Source organism: Sinocyclocheilus anshuiensis, unplaced genomic scaffold (genome assembly GCF_001515605.1).
Source record: "Sinocyclocheilus anshuiensis isolate Anshui unplaced genomic scaffold, SAMN03320099.WGS_v1.1 scaffold112, whole genome shotgun sequence".
NCBI lineage: Eukaryota > Metazoa > Chordata > Actinopteri > Cypriniformes > Cyprinidae > Sinocyclocheilus > Sinocyclocheilus anshuiensis.
The window spans coordinates 2,183,487-2,198,328 of NW_015557175.1; the positions used below are offsets into that span (position 1 = coordinate 2,183,487).

Consider the following 14,842-nt stretch of genomic DNA (forward strand, 5'->3'; position numbering starts at 1 on the left):
ATGGAGCCCGACTAATCCTCAGCATCCGAAGCCGCTAGGGACATACTGTCATCGAGCGGCTCGTCATCCGATCCCCCAAACGAGACCAGGTTTGAGACCATGGCAGAAGGGCGCTGGTCTGGATGGGAGAACGAGACGAGGGAAACCTCTCTTTGTAGAGAAAGTGAGGTACGCGGGCCTTGAGCCGACGTAAGCTCACTCATATCCAAGCGCTGTGATCCTCTACCCCGCTGTTTTTTCCTTACAGGTTCCTGGGAGGAAGGAAATGGGGGGGCGCGAGGGGCGAGGTCGCTTTCTGAAAAGAAAGCTTTCGGCGAGCGCAAAGAGGCGAGACTCATGCTCTCGCAGTGGGAGCATGACGTCTCAGTGAGCGCAGCATCTGCGTGGGATTCCCCAGACATCGCACACATTCACTGTTCCCGTCATCAGCGTGCAGTGGTGTCCTGCACGAGCCACAGCCGTAGCGCGACATTTGCAACAACGTCGCAGGAAATTTGCTCAGAAATTTGCTCTTTTTTGTTACCACAAGCAGGAAAGCGTCACACAGGCGCTCTGCAGACGGCTCATGAGCGAAGCGCTGACCGGGGCTGCCTTGAGAGCGACGCGGGAACAGAGCTGCTTGAAGCAGCGATCTGATCCGGTGCTGCAAAGCGGCGCGCTGACCGGTGCTGCTTGAGAGCGGCGAGCGGCGAGCTGTGGGTGGCGAGCTGCAAGCGGTGAGCAGAGAGCGGAGGTGGCGAGCTGATCTTGCTGTTGCAGAAAGGCTGCTGGATCAGCTTGCAGTCGAAGGCTTCAAATCTCGTAGAATCAGCGAAGAGCAGTAGATGTCGTCGCTGAAGGAGAAAGAATCAGTGATCCTATGCTGAGCACCTGCTTATATAGCCAGATGCCCCACCCATTTTGGCGGGGAAAATCGGAGAAAAGGAGTTTCCCATAGCGTCTAGCGACGCAGTACGAAGTGAAGTATCGAAAGGGAACAGATGTTAACAGAGGTTCCTTCTGGGCAACCACTAAAGCATCTTCTAAAAATACAGATCTACTCTGAAGAGCGCTTGAATTGCATGTTTCTTTAAACACAGACGCAGAAAAGCAAGTGTAGTGAGAAGCAGCATCATCTTTGTACAATGAGATTTAAAGGAATGTAGGGGGTTCAGAACAAGTTGAGCTCTATCAAAAGCATCTGTGGCATGTTGTTGATTACCATAGAAAATTAGTGACTCATCCCGCAGTAAAAATTTACATTTAGAACAATGCACTTACAATGGAAGTCTATGGGGCAACACAAACGGGAGGGTTAAAAAAAATTGCAGCTTGTATTTTTCCGTAAGCATATTAATTCTTACAAAAAAAAAATCATTTTTTAAAGTAGTAAACTGTCATTTAACAGGCAGTGAAACTTCTGGTTATTAATGGTTATTTAGTTTTTACAAAATGAGAGATGAGAATTATGTTCAGTGGTAATCGACAGCACAGGTGCGGCTCATTGAGCTCAGCATGTGTAGATTGCGAACATCCCTTTAACAGCTCTCCAGCTCTAATACAGATGTAGAAAAATACTACATCTGTACATGAAACATGAAAACACTGAACACTTCATTCTGATTGTGTTTGATTCCAGCAGCATCCGGTTATGTCAGATTAGAGGGCATCAGGATTTGTGCAGAGGAGTTTTCCTCTAAAACAATTAAACATACAGAATTAAGTCAAATATTATATTCAGAAAAATACAAACAAACCGTGCTTGCACACACACCAAATTCATGGACTGCTAATATTAGATTATGAAACTCTCTCCAAATTACTGGGATTCAATTAAATGATCAAAATATTGTTTAAAGGGACCATATCAGTAATAGTAGATACAAGTAAAAGTAGATAAACAGGATTATCTGATTTACATATAGAAGCCTTAAAGGTACAGCAGGAAAAACAGCCTGTATGATTAATTCTAAGGGTCAGAGAGGGAAGAAATGGTCATATGAAAAAAGAAAATCTTATCTCATAAGAAAACATAACTATCTTAAGTTTTAGTGAATTGGGGGAGAATTCATATGAAGCAGTATGATTTTTTTTTTCCACACAAAAAGATGAGATTTTTAGGAAAAAATAAAAATCCTAAGCATGAAGGTCCAGCACTACACCTAACCCTCAGTGGCATGCAAACATACTTTACGAATTAGTCCAAATGAGACTGTACGATTTAGTCTGAATCTATACTAATTAGTCCGAATGAGACTGTACGAATTAGTCTGAATGAGACTGTATGAATTAGTCTGAATGAGACTGTACGAATTAGTCTGAATGAGATGGTACGAATTAGTCTGAAAGAGACTGTACGAATTAGTCGGAAAGAGACTGTCCGAATTAGTCTGAATCTGTACGAATTAGTCGGAAAGAGACTGTCCGAATTATTCTGAATCTGTACGAATTAGTCCGAAAGAGACTGTACGAATTAGTCTGAATCTGTACGAATTAGTCCAAAATAGACTGTACGAATTAGTCCAAATGAGACTGTACGAATTAGTCCAAATGAGACTGTACGAATTAGTCTGAATCTGTACGAATTAGTCAGAATGAGACTGCACGAATTAGTCAATCTGTACGAATTAGTCGGAAAGAGACTGTACGAATTAGTCCAAATGAGACTGTATGAATTAGTCGGAAAGAGACTGTCCGAATTAGTCTGAATCTGTACGAATTAGTCCGAAAGAGACTGTCCAAATTAGTCTGAATCTGTACGAATAAGTCAGAATGAGACTGCGCGAATTAGTCTGAATCTGTACGAATTAGTCTGAATCTGTACGAATTAGTCTGAATGAGACTGTACGAATTAGTCCAAATGAGACTGTACGAATTAGTCCAAATGAGACTGTACAAATTAGTCTGAATCTGTACGAATTAGTCAGAATGAGACTGTACGAATTAGTCCAAATGAGACTGTACGAATTAGTCCAAATGAGACTGTACAAATTAGTCCAAATGAGACTGTACAAATTAGTCTGAATCTGTACGAATTAGTCAGAATGAGACTGTACGAATTAGTCCAAAATTGACTGTACGAATTAGTCCAAAATTGACTGTACGAATTAGTCCGAATGAGACTGTACGAATTAGTCTGAATGAGACTGCACGAATTAGTCCAAATGAGACTGTATGAATTAATCTGAATCTGTACGAATTAGTGCAAAATAGACTGTACAAATTAGTCCAAATGAGACTGTACGAATTAGTCAGAATGAGACTGTATGAATTAGTCTGAATGAGACCGTACGAATTAGTCTGAATGAGACCGTACGAATTAGCCTGAATCTGTATGAATTAGTCTGAATGAGACTGTACAATTTAGTCCGAAATAGACTGTACGAATTAGCCTGAATCTGTATATATTAATCCGAATGAGCATGTACGAATTAGTCCGAAATAGACTGTACGAATTAGTCCGAATGAGACCGTACGAATTAGTCCGAATTTGTATGAATTAGTCTGAATCTGTATGAATTAGTCCGAATGAGACTGTACGAATTAGTCTGAATGAGACCGTACGAATTAGTCCGAATGAGACTGTACGAATTAGTCAGAATGAGACCGTACGAATTAGTCAGAATGAGACCGTACGAATTAGTCAGAATGAGACCGTACGAATTAGTCAGAATGAGACCGTACGAATTAGTCAGAATGAGACCGTACGAATTAGTCAGAATGAGACCGTACGAATTAGTCAGAATGAGACCGTACGAATTAGTCAGAATGAGACCGTACGAATTAGTCAGAATGAGACCGTACGAATTAGTCAGAATGAGACCGTACGAATTAGTCAGAATGAGACCGTACGAATTAGTCAGAATGAGACCGTACGAATTAGTCAGAATGAGACCGTACGAATTAGTCAGAATGAGACCGTACGAATTAGTCAGAATGAGACCGTACGAATTAGTCAGAATGAGACCGTACGAATTAGTCAGAATGAGACCGTACGAATTAGTCAGAATGAGACCGTACGAATTAGTCAGAATGAGACTGTACAAATTAGTCAGAATTTGTATGAATTAGTCCGTACGAATTAGCCTGAATGTGATCATACAAATTGATCCGAATGAGATTGAATAAGAATTAGTGGTTGACCGAAATGGGATTTTTAATGGCCGATGCCAATATTGAAAAATCAATCTGGCCGATTGTCCGATTTGAGGCCGATATAATACATGTAATTACAGTAAATGAGAGACATGCAGAAAATATACATATCTAGTTAGTTTACAGAGTAACAGGTTGTTTTAATTATAGTATGGGATAGTTGGTTAATAATAAAGATATATGTCTCTGATCTGTTTTGTTTTGCTTGTCTGTTTCATTGTAAAAATAATACAAGCCTAAAAGCGTATAATTACATGTTTGGTTATCAGCATATAGCTACGAATTAGTCAGAATGAGACTGTACAAATTAGTCAGAATTTGTATGAATTAGTCCGTACGAATTAGCCTGAATGTGATCATACAAATTGATCCGAATGAGATTGAATAAGAATTAGTGGTTGACCGAAATGGGATTTTTAATGGCCGATGCCAATATTGAAAAATCAATCTGGCCGATTGTCCGATTTGAGGCCGATATAATACATGTAATTACAGTAAATGAGAGACATGCAGAAAATATACATATCTAGTTAGTTTACAGAGTAACAGGTTGTTTTAATTATAGTATGGGATAGTTGGTTAATAATAAAGATATATGTCTCTGATCTGTTTTGTTTTGCTTGTCTGTTTCATTGTAAAAATAATACAAGCCTAAAAGCGTATAATTACATGTTTGGTTATCAGCATATAGCTGATAGCTGAATAAACATATAAAGGAATTCAAACATATAATTATTACTTAACAGAGTTCTCGTGTCAACCCAGCTTTCATTCTGGAGTTCACCGGCTTTTGAGTCCACCGGAAAACAGCGTCTTGTTTAGAAGTACCCGAGAACAACGAGCATATCTGAGGAAGAGCCAGTCACGGGATTTTTGATAGTTTGTGATGTAAACACGGTTTCATTTTTGTTTGAATTCGTTTATATCACATCTGTGTCTCCCACTGGATCTGATGCATCACGGTACTGTTTCATTAAGACTTTGCTGTACGCCGGAGTGTTATTGTATGTAACACAATGTAGTGTCATGTAAAGGAAGCATAATTGCACGATATGGTGTCATAATCAGTTTTGAAAAACATCGGCCACACGGAAAGACTTATCGGCCGATGCCGATATTTAAAAAGTTCCAAATATCGGCCGAGGCGATATATCGGTCGACCACTAATATGAATATGTCACCAATTCACCAAATCAAAATAGTTACAAACTGCAATGAGAATGTGTTGTACAATATTTTTGGTGTAAGAAACCTTTACTAAGACTGTAAATGACTTCAGAAGAAGAAGAAAATCTAATGTATTACAAAAGTGGTGAATATGGTCCCCTTTGAAAAATGACTGTTGAAGAGTGATTAGTATTGTTGTCACAGCTTAAGCACCATGCTGCTATACGAACATGCAGCAGGCTTATCTCAGTCCAAGGCATCAGTTCAGCAAATTCACCATGGCCTTGAACTGCACTGGGCCAAGGACCACAGAGTACCAGGAGAACATGAATGAGAGAATGAGAATGAGAATGACAAAGCCAAACTTTCAGCTTTCAAAAATATTGGAAATTTTCAAAGATAATAACCTGTTGTGGAGAAGCAAAGCTTACAGTTTTGGGCACTTCGTATGCGATCTGAGTGGAGACGCCACCCATGTCCAATACTCCAGCCGTACGCTTGCGCACCAGAGTCTCCTGCTGGTCACTGCCAGGAACCTGCACCTCCACCACTGCCTCATGTTCTGAGAAACAAGAGCACAGAAAATATAATGAAAAGAGAGACAGGAGAGGGGAGTTGAAAAGCAACTTTTGTAGGGGCTATTAATTGTTATGAAAAACAAAATGGTACAATATCACTTACCATCCTCAACATGATTGAATCGGCCCAGAACAAAGTTGATTCCTATCCATGCATATACTCCTGCAATCAATCAATCAATCAAATCAATTCCACAGAATTCAGTTTTACACTCAAAAGCCAAACAACAACAACAACAAAAAAGATGTACCATTAAAAAATTTGGGGTCAGTAGGGTTTTTTTTTTTTTTTTTAAGAAATAATACTTTTATTCAGCAAATATTTATTCAATTGATCAAAAGTTACAGTGGACACTTATAATGTTACAAAATAAATGCTGTTTTAAACTTATTTATTAACAAGAATCCTGGAGAAAAAAAAAATCATCACGGTTTCTACAAAAATATGAAGCAGCACAACTGTTTTTCCACATTGATAATAAGAAATGCAAATCAGCATATTATACTGATTTCTCAAGGATCATGTGACACTGAAGACTGGAGTAATGATGCTGAAATTCAGCTTTGATTACAGGGATAAATTACATTTGAAAATGTATTACAATAAAAAAAAATATTTAATTATTTTAAATTGTAATAATATTTCACAATATTGCAGTTTTTAATGTATTTTTTTCTGCATTACATGCAGCCTTGATGAGCATAAGAAACTTCTTTCAAAAACATTTTAAAATACATAATCAGTATTATTAGTGTAGATTTGTGCAACATTTAAATGTACCCCTGCATTTACAAACTAATGCTGAAAATTCAGCTTTGATTACAGGGATAAATTACATTTGAAAATGTATTACAATAAAAAAAAATATTTAATTATTTTAAATTGTAATAATATTTCACAATATTGCAGTTTTTAATGTATTTTTTTCTGCATTACATGCAGCCTTGATGAGCATAAGAAACTTCTTTCAAAAACATTTTAAAATACATAATCAGTATTATTAGTGTAGATTTGTGCAACATTTAAATGTACCCCTGCATTTACAAACTAATGACTCTAGAGGTGGTCTAGAAGAGGTTTAGAGGTGGGTCTTACCTTCCTGTTTGCCTGAGATAACTTCCACATGGGAGTCGGAGAACAGGAAGTTGAAATTTACAGGAATGTCAGTCCGCAAATCCTCCAGCAGGGCCTCCTGTTGGCTGCAACCAAACACAATCTAAGCACATGCGGCAGCTTTCCCACAGTGTGCAGCTAATATGAGCTTTATATTTGTGTGAGTGTGTGATCGGACACCTTTCAGGCAGGACTCTCATTCCTGCGGTGCACAGGATGTAGAGAGGCGTTTCCTGGTGCTTGTTCTTAGGGATGTGCTGAGCAGCAAAGCTCAGCAGAGGGCTGATGTAGTCGCTGGCCTTGTCTGGTGTTGATGCATACTCTGAAATACCTGAATAGACAGGAACTAGTGTTACTTGTAGGGCTGGGTATTGACACAAATTTCATGACTGGATTACAAGCTCTTGATTTGATTCAATTCGATATACCAATCAATTTGGATATATATCAGGTACAGTATATATTTCAATTGTTTTAGTTATATTAGTTTTTATAATAATAACTTTATAATTATATAAATAGGTTTCTATTCCATTTCTTGTTTGAAATATAAATATTTCAAGAGTGGCTGTCAAATTTGAATTCCTGAGAGATTTATACAAACATACATTAAATAAGACATCACTTAAGTAAAAAAAAAATTAAAATGATAAGTTGAGTAATATATAATGAATATTTAACGTAGTGCATATATTTACCAAAATGCTCCTCTCTAGAGATTTTTCTAGCTGACTAACGAGTTTATGGATACTGAATGGCTTTCCTTATGTAACTGTAGCATTAAAATGACATTGTTTACAAGCAGTTTTATCTTTTCGCAGTTGAAACTCTTCGCAGTTGAAAAAGACATTTCAGTAATGGCCAGTGACTTGAGAAAATTTACCTGCCATAATTTTTTTTTTTACCTGCAATGAAACTAATTGTGCATTATTTATTTATTTATTTTTATAAAAAAAAAAAAACAGGCAGAAAAATTGGGGAGACACATCTAATTGCAATTTTTGCTATTATTACTAATATGTTTTGTTTTATTTATTTATTTATAGGGGTACACAATTTTTTTCAGTCTGGTTCTCATGAGAGCACCTGGAGATTTGGTTTGGTGCTCACACTGCACATAGTGTGACCCATTAAATATAACTATAAAACTATAACTATACAATTGTAAGAACTATACATTGAATGAATAAATTGAATAGAACTATAAAAATATAAAATAAAACCATAAAAAATAAAATAGATAATAATAGTAATAATAGTATTATTGCACTTTATAATAGTATTTAAATAAAATTGTAAACAAAATAAATAAAGTTTGATAATACTATTATATTTTAAAATAAAAAAAGAGAATTAGCCTAAATAAAAATACTATTATGTTATAGTACACTTACAATAATATGAAAATAAAATACAAATAATACAATGCTAATATTTACATTTTTATTTATTTATTATTTTGACTTTTTTATTAATTTAATTTTTTATATGAATTTTTGATATTTTCAAACCTAAAATCAGCAAGCTTTTATTTTGGCTGGTTGCCTGCAAGTGAATGCACTGCTGGTTTTAGTGCTGCAGAGTGAAGCACGTCAGGGAATGAAATATCAGTTTTGCTCTGATTAAAACGTCAGCGCATAGCCTAGATTTATGCGTTCAGTTCAAATGGAAATCTTATACAGAATTACAATTAGTCGATCTAAAACGGTAATTGTGCAACAGCTGTCAACCATGTGCACCCGTTTATTTATTTATTTATTAATTCATTCATTCATTTTTTATTCAAATTCTAAAAATTAAATCAATAAAGAAATAATACTTTAATACTATTAAACTTGAGTATTTCGTAATAAAAATAGTAAACAAATTTAGGAAGATTTTGCCGCATCTTGCATTTTCATGTGTATGTTTCAGTAACAAACTCACAGTTCATGTGGGAGTGGCTCACATGAAAAGATCACAACACAGATGACATATTTAAATAATTACAACACAGTCTTTATGACTTGATAATCACGCAAAGCTAGATTGAGATTATTGGATGGGAGGCGCGCTATGAATATTGTTTAGTAACATTTCGTTCACACATCAACAGCATAGACTAAAAGACTGATTGTTGGGATTCAATATCGGTTCATCAAAACGAGAATTGATTAAAATCAGGAAACTGATATGTGACCCTGGAGCACAAAACCAGTCATAAGGGTCCATTTTTCGAAATTGAGATTTATACATCACCTGAAAGCTGAATAAATAAGCTTTCCATTGATGTATTGTTAGGATAGGACAATATTTGGCCGAGATACAACTATTTGAAAATCTGGAATCTGAGGGTGCAAAAAAATCAAAATATTGAGAAAATCCCATTTAAAGCTGTCCAAATGAAGTTTTTAGCAATGCATATTACTAATCAAAAATTAAGTTTTGATATATTTACAGTAGGAAATTTACAAAATATCTTTATGGAACATGATCTTTACTTAATATCCTAAAGATTTTTGGCATAAAAGAAAAATCAATCATTTTGACCCATACAATGTATTTTTGGCTATTGCTACAAATATACCCCAGCGACTTAAGACTGGTTTTGTGCTCCAGGGTCACATATTGTCAACCCAGCCCTAATTATTTGACCATTCACCACTCCAAGCCATCATTCTGTTCATTCGTTCCCATACTGACCTGGCTTGATCTTCATGACTACAGGTTTCCTGTGCTTGTCTCGCATCTGTTTGATGTCTAGGAGCTCATGCGGGTTGCCGTTGTGCCGAGGCCAGGTGTACACAAACACACGGGAGCCACTGCTGCCACAGTCCACCACCAGCCCGTAGTTCAGGTTGGGGTTATTGGTGTCCGTGGCCTCCATGTCCGGCACCCGACCCAAACGTCTAGTGGAGACACATCAATCAGGATGATTAGATCTGCTGAGATGCATAACAGGAATAACAGAACTGATAGGCGTTTTACGTGTGGATGTGTCGGTCCTCTCTTAACCAGCTGTACTGGCCCTTCCCTGTGACCAGCAGCAGGTACAGCAGCCCCATCACACCAGCCAACAGACCCAGCAGCAGCAACTGCCTGAAGGAAGGCAACAGGAACCGGGGCAGAACCACCGGAGACAGGCTGAAGTGCCAGGATGCTGGAAACAGGCAGGAAATGCTAATCCTGTAGAGAGAAAAAAATAGTGATGAGAAATCTATCACTATGGTTACTGGATCCTCTTATCTTGGCAGCTCACACAGAAGCCACTTTCAAACCGAGCAGCAAGCGTGGTGAATTCACAGGACATACTTGCCGAAATCATTCCCCCTCACACAAAGTTCCCAGTTGCGTGGATTGCGAATGAAATTACTGGATTTCAGCTGAGAAAATTTGCTGAACAGCAGTAAATGTGACCACACATTTAAGGTTCAGTTATGTTGAACATTTAAAAGAGTTTCTGTTGTGAACGTTTTGTGGTTACCATTGTACTGAAAAGCAGAGCTTGTCATGAATATGGTGTTTTTGCTTCATCCAATGAACACAGCTATGCTAATGTTAGTGCAGTGACAAGTAGTGCCAAAATAAATAAACATTTCCTGTAAAAGTTTGCCTTAAAAATTAGAAATCGAAAAGTATGTTTTTGTTTATTTTAATTGACTTAGTTAATTGAAATTTTTATGGAAGCCTATTACTATCACGGAATAAAAAAATAAAAAAGGTAATTGTGACTCAATTGTGACTTTTTTCTTGCACTGCGAGATATAAAATTAGAATTGCAAGATATAGGCTAAACTCAGAACTGCTAAATAAACTCGCAATTCTAAGAAGGAAGTCTTTGTTTCTATTTTTCTATTAGAAATTTTTCTACATTTTATTACTCAATGGCGGGAAAAAAAAACTATTCTGATTTTTTTTTTCAGACATTTTTCCTTAGAATTTGAGAAAAAAAAAAGTCTGAATTGTGAGATAAAAAAAAAAAAAAAACATGCTTTTTTCTGCTCTTTTTTCCTCAGAATTGCCAGATAAAAACATGTCTGAATAGTGAGATAAAAAGTCAAAATGACCTTTTTGTATTCCATGTCGGTATTACCGGGTAATAAGCTTCCACACATTTGACTTAATTCAATGTGTGAAATTTGCTTGGAAAATCTGAATGTAAAGTTACATTTGACTAGTCTGCACCAGTGAACCATTTACAATAAGACCAAGATAGTGCGTTTAGAAAGCAAAAGCATCTCTTCTTATTTCAAGTTGACTTTAAAGGTTTGTCAAGCAGCAGAAACATCATATAATAAACAATAAGGTAGGAATTTATTTGCCATTACATAGTGATGCTTCATGAAGCTTCGAAACCTTTGTGAATCAATTGTTTCGAAACAGTGGTTCGGAGCGCGTATCAAAATGCCAAAGTCACGTGATTTCAGTAAACGAGGCTTCGTTACGTCACAGAAATTTCGATAGTTCGCCTTCGGGGGCGATCAATGTGAACCCGTGAATCATGCGAGTTCACCGAGATCGCCCCGCAGCGGCGAACCACTGCATCAGCGTCTAAAGTTATACAATCTCGGATCAGTTTGATCAATTTGTAGACATTTTTAATGAGACATTCGTGCAATTAAAAGGATGAGTAGTAGTTAATAATCTCTTACTGGGCTGTTTAGACAAGCTCTCCATAAACAAACAAAACAAGCCTTTGGAAATTAATAATAATTATTTTAAAGACGCATATTATAGCCTACAGACACTTCATTTTTAATGGTATTTTATTATTTTGATTGCATTTAATATATTATACTTTCAAGAAAGCGTTTTCATTGGGTTAGTAAAAGCTGTTTTGTTGCATTTACACAGTTTTGACCAGCAGGCGTCACCAGCGTGTGGTGTTTCGAGCGCTTAGAAACAAGTAAGCCCCGCCCCTCGAACGCAGATGAGCCAATGGCAGTCGAGTATCAGTTGCACAGAGAGCGGAACTCGGACATCTTTAGGTTTCAGCGCTATAGAGAACCATTGGAAGATCCGAAGCTCGCATCGGTTTAATGGTGTTTATGCTACAAAAATGGAAAAACTATGTGCCTAGGGTACTTGTAACACTAATTCCAGTTATCCTAAAAAGGATAGGCAATGTCATTTATTTTATTCCATTTCCTAAATCCAACCAAAACGGAGCAAAATGTCCCTAAGCATTCAACCCCAATCCCAATAAAGATGAAAACGTTCATTTTCTGGTTGTCATACTCTCATTAAGTTACACTTTTCATCTGCTCAAGCAAAACGTTAATGTTATCTTGTGCTTCAGCAAGGTACTGTTATCTCTGGCTAAAACTAGCTAACGTTAGCGTTAAAGTTGGTGAGTCCATGCTAACGTACAAACCTTAATAGCGAACTGTTCTCACTTCATATACCGTGCAGTGAAAGTCAAAAACACATAAACGAACTCCATATTAATCTGGTTAAATATAAATTAATTTCATTTTACTCTGCGGTATATGAACGGTGTTGATCCGGGATGTTGTCATTGCGATCGTGACGACCGTAACATCATTCTCCCGTTTGCATTGTGATCTGTATTTTTACATATTTATTTTAATATATTTTATATATCCCTCCATGGCATATTTAAGTCCCACCTGAAGGTCCATCTGTGTCCCAAATTGATCAGAAACACCTCGGAAGAAGGTTTTCACTGACAGCTGTCATTGTGAGACAGTCAGCAACTCTGTTTGCCCGAGTGAGCAACAGTAACTAAGGGGGGCGGGGCTTACCGATAGCTCAATTGGTTCAGTTGGTTCGAAGCTTCGAAATGCTTCGTTTCTCCCATCACCACCATTACATACATCAAGTTTCACATCAACTTTTTCCATTGGAGAAAACCACTTTCCTCAAATGACTTGAGTTTTGTACTTGCCTTCCCATTGCTGGAGTGGACGCGCAGGTGATGTGGACGAATCAAATCTTCACTGGCAGCTGCTTCTAGGACAGGTGTGTTCCTCCATGACGTCACAAGTCAAGGCATCCCCATCAGGGGCTTTCACACGTGTTCAGGTGTGCTAAGGAGACGTGGCATGCCCTGACATGAGGAAGTGAAAACAAAACAGCACAATCAGCACAGAACGATGTGTAACGTTCACAAGTAGACCTAAGCGACAGATCACAATTAATGTCTAGTTAGTTGCCTACATAGACATCATTCATCGGCGCCTACGAGCCTCATACTTCACGAATCGCACACGCCCTACATGCTCTCTAGATAGGCAGCTCTCTAGATTTTGCAACACCACCACAGCTGACGTCTGATCAGGCCGAGAACAGATTCGATGCTAAACGGATGCCTTGTTTGATAGTTAAAAGCAGGTCTGTGAGGTTTTGGAGAGACGGACTCGACTGATTACATGCTGTCAAATGTGTTTATCCTCAGGCCAGATAAATATAAATATCTGTAAGATCGCAGGAATGTGTTCTCACCGTTCGGCTAACGTTACATCAGGTACGAATGCGCCAATAATAAAGCCATCCTCTGAGATTTATGAATTCAGTGGTCCTATGATTGAAATCCACTTGGTGAACAAAAATATGGCACTTCAGTTCCGTTTGGCAGCGGTGATCGTTCAAATGTGGTCGAGAAAAGCCGCTAATTCCCGACAGTAGCCGAGCAACAGCTCAGTTCGGTAGTAAAACTGTCAGTGCGCGTGCGTGCCAAATCCGGAAACTCGCGTCTGCGAATGGCAAGCCGTATTAGCATTAAATACCCCTTGCTATCCGTTCCAAACAGGATATAACGCCCTCCGAAGGGCACTTCGGAGTGAAAACAATCATGGCCGCCATATTGAAGGGTCGTTCCAAACCGAAGTGCTCAAAACTGGCCACTTCAAAGGGCCCTTTGGAATGAAGGATTTGGAAGGGTACAACTGATGGACACTTTGGGCTCCCATGATCCTTTGCGCAGATTCTTTGCAGGATGACGGCGCCTCCATGTGGGCACGTGATGATGATGCAGAAGGGCACTTCAAGAAACAGTTGTTTGGTCCCCTACATCCTTCAACCCTTCGAAGCTCTCACTCCTGAGGGTAAACCCTTTGAAGGGATTAGGGCATAGGGATGAGCCCTTCCGAATGGAATGCAGGGATAATTTAGTTTTGACCAAGCGGCAACCTTCTGGTCTCTCTCGTGAAACCAACACGGAAGTGACTAAAACTGCAATTCATCGAAACAGTCCCATAGACTCCCCATGTTAAAATGCCCAACTTTACAGCAGAAAAAAATATGTTTACAGCCTGGTACAAAAAGTGGTTTTGGTCTATATCTAATTTTGCCCTTCATGACAACTGTGAGGGGGGTGAATTTTTTTACAACTCATCCGTCTAAATTATATTAAGCCTTAAAGTTCTGCATAATTAAGGGCGTGGCCACTTGAGTGACAGTTGGATTGCCGCAGCTGTCACCACCGTCGAGCTCTTTGCCCATTTTCGATTACCCGGGAGTGACAGGCGGTGACGTGCTGCCATGATGATGGCCGGCTCCGCCCACTTTGAGCTTCAAAAACGCTCTTCAGAAACCTACGGGTGACGTCACGGACACTACGTCCATGTTTTTATACAGTCTATACTAGTCAAAATTCCAATTCCAGATATCTATTCTGCAATTTTGATAGGTATCTTCATTAGACACGTAACATGCGCAAAGATATTTAGACATATCTCTAATTCAGTTTCGACCAGTCGCAATGAAATTTTAAGATATCTGAATTGACCGTTAGCAAAGAGCTTGACTGACAAGCGATCTGACTAATCATAACGCCGAATCCGCCATTTTGTCTGACAAACAAATCAGATAGGAGAGTAGATTAACTTTGGTGGACTTAAACTTGAAA

General features: G+C 38.2%; 1 protein-coding gene across 2 annotated transcripts in view; it reads right to left on the reverse strand.

Annotated features, from left to right (window-relative positions):
* The window catches only part of LOC107678413 (ectonucleoside triphosphate diphosphohydrolase 4-like), a 23,157-nt gene extending 9,478 nt beyond the window's left edge, over positions 1–13,679 (reverse strand). Inside the window, exons 1-8 of one of the 2 annotated variants that reach the window (XM_016473655.1) lie at positions 13,438–13,679; positions 12,881–13,042; positions 9,961–10,158; positions 9,676–9,881; positions 7,174–7,324; positions 6,976–7,079; positions 5,983–6,042; positions 5,733–5,863 (exon numbers count right to left, since the gene is read on the reverse strand). In XM_016473655.1, the coding sequence (XP_016329141.1) occupies positions 5,733–5,863; positions 5,983–6,042; positions 6,976–7,079; positions 7,174–7,324; positions 9,676–9,881; positions 9,961–10,158; positions 12,881–12,888 (858 nt within the window). In that variant the 5' untranslated portion in view covers positions 12,889–13,042; positions 13,438–13,679. Of the gene's footprint in view, positions 1–5,708; positions 5,864–5,982; positions 6,043–6,975; positions 7,080–7,173; positions 7,325–9,675; positions 9,882–9,960; positions 10,159–12,880; positions 13,043–13,437 lie in introns of both variants that reach the window. The other variant, XM_016473654.1, reaches the window with a different exon arrangement.
* Positions 13,680–14,842: the final 1,163 nt, after the last annotated feature.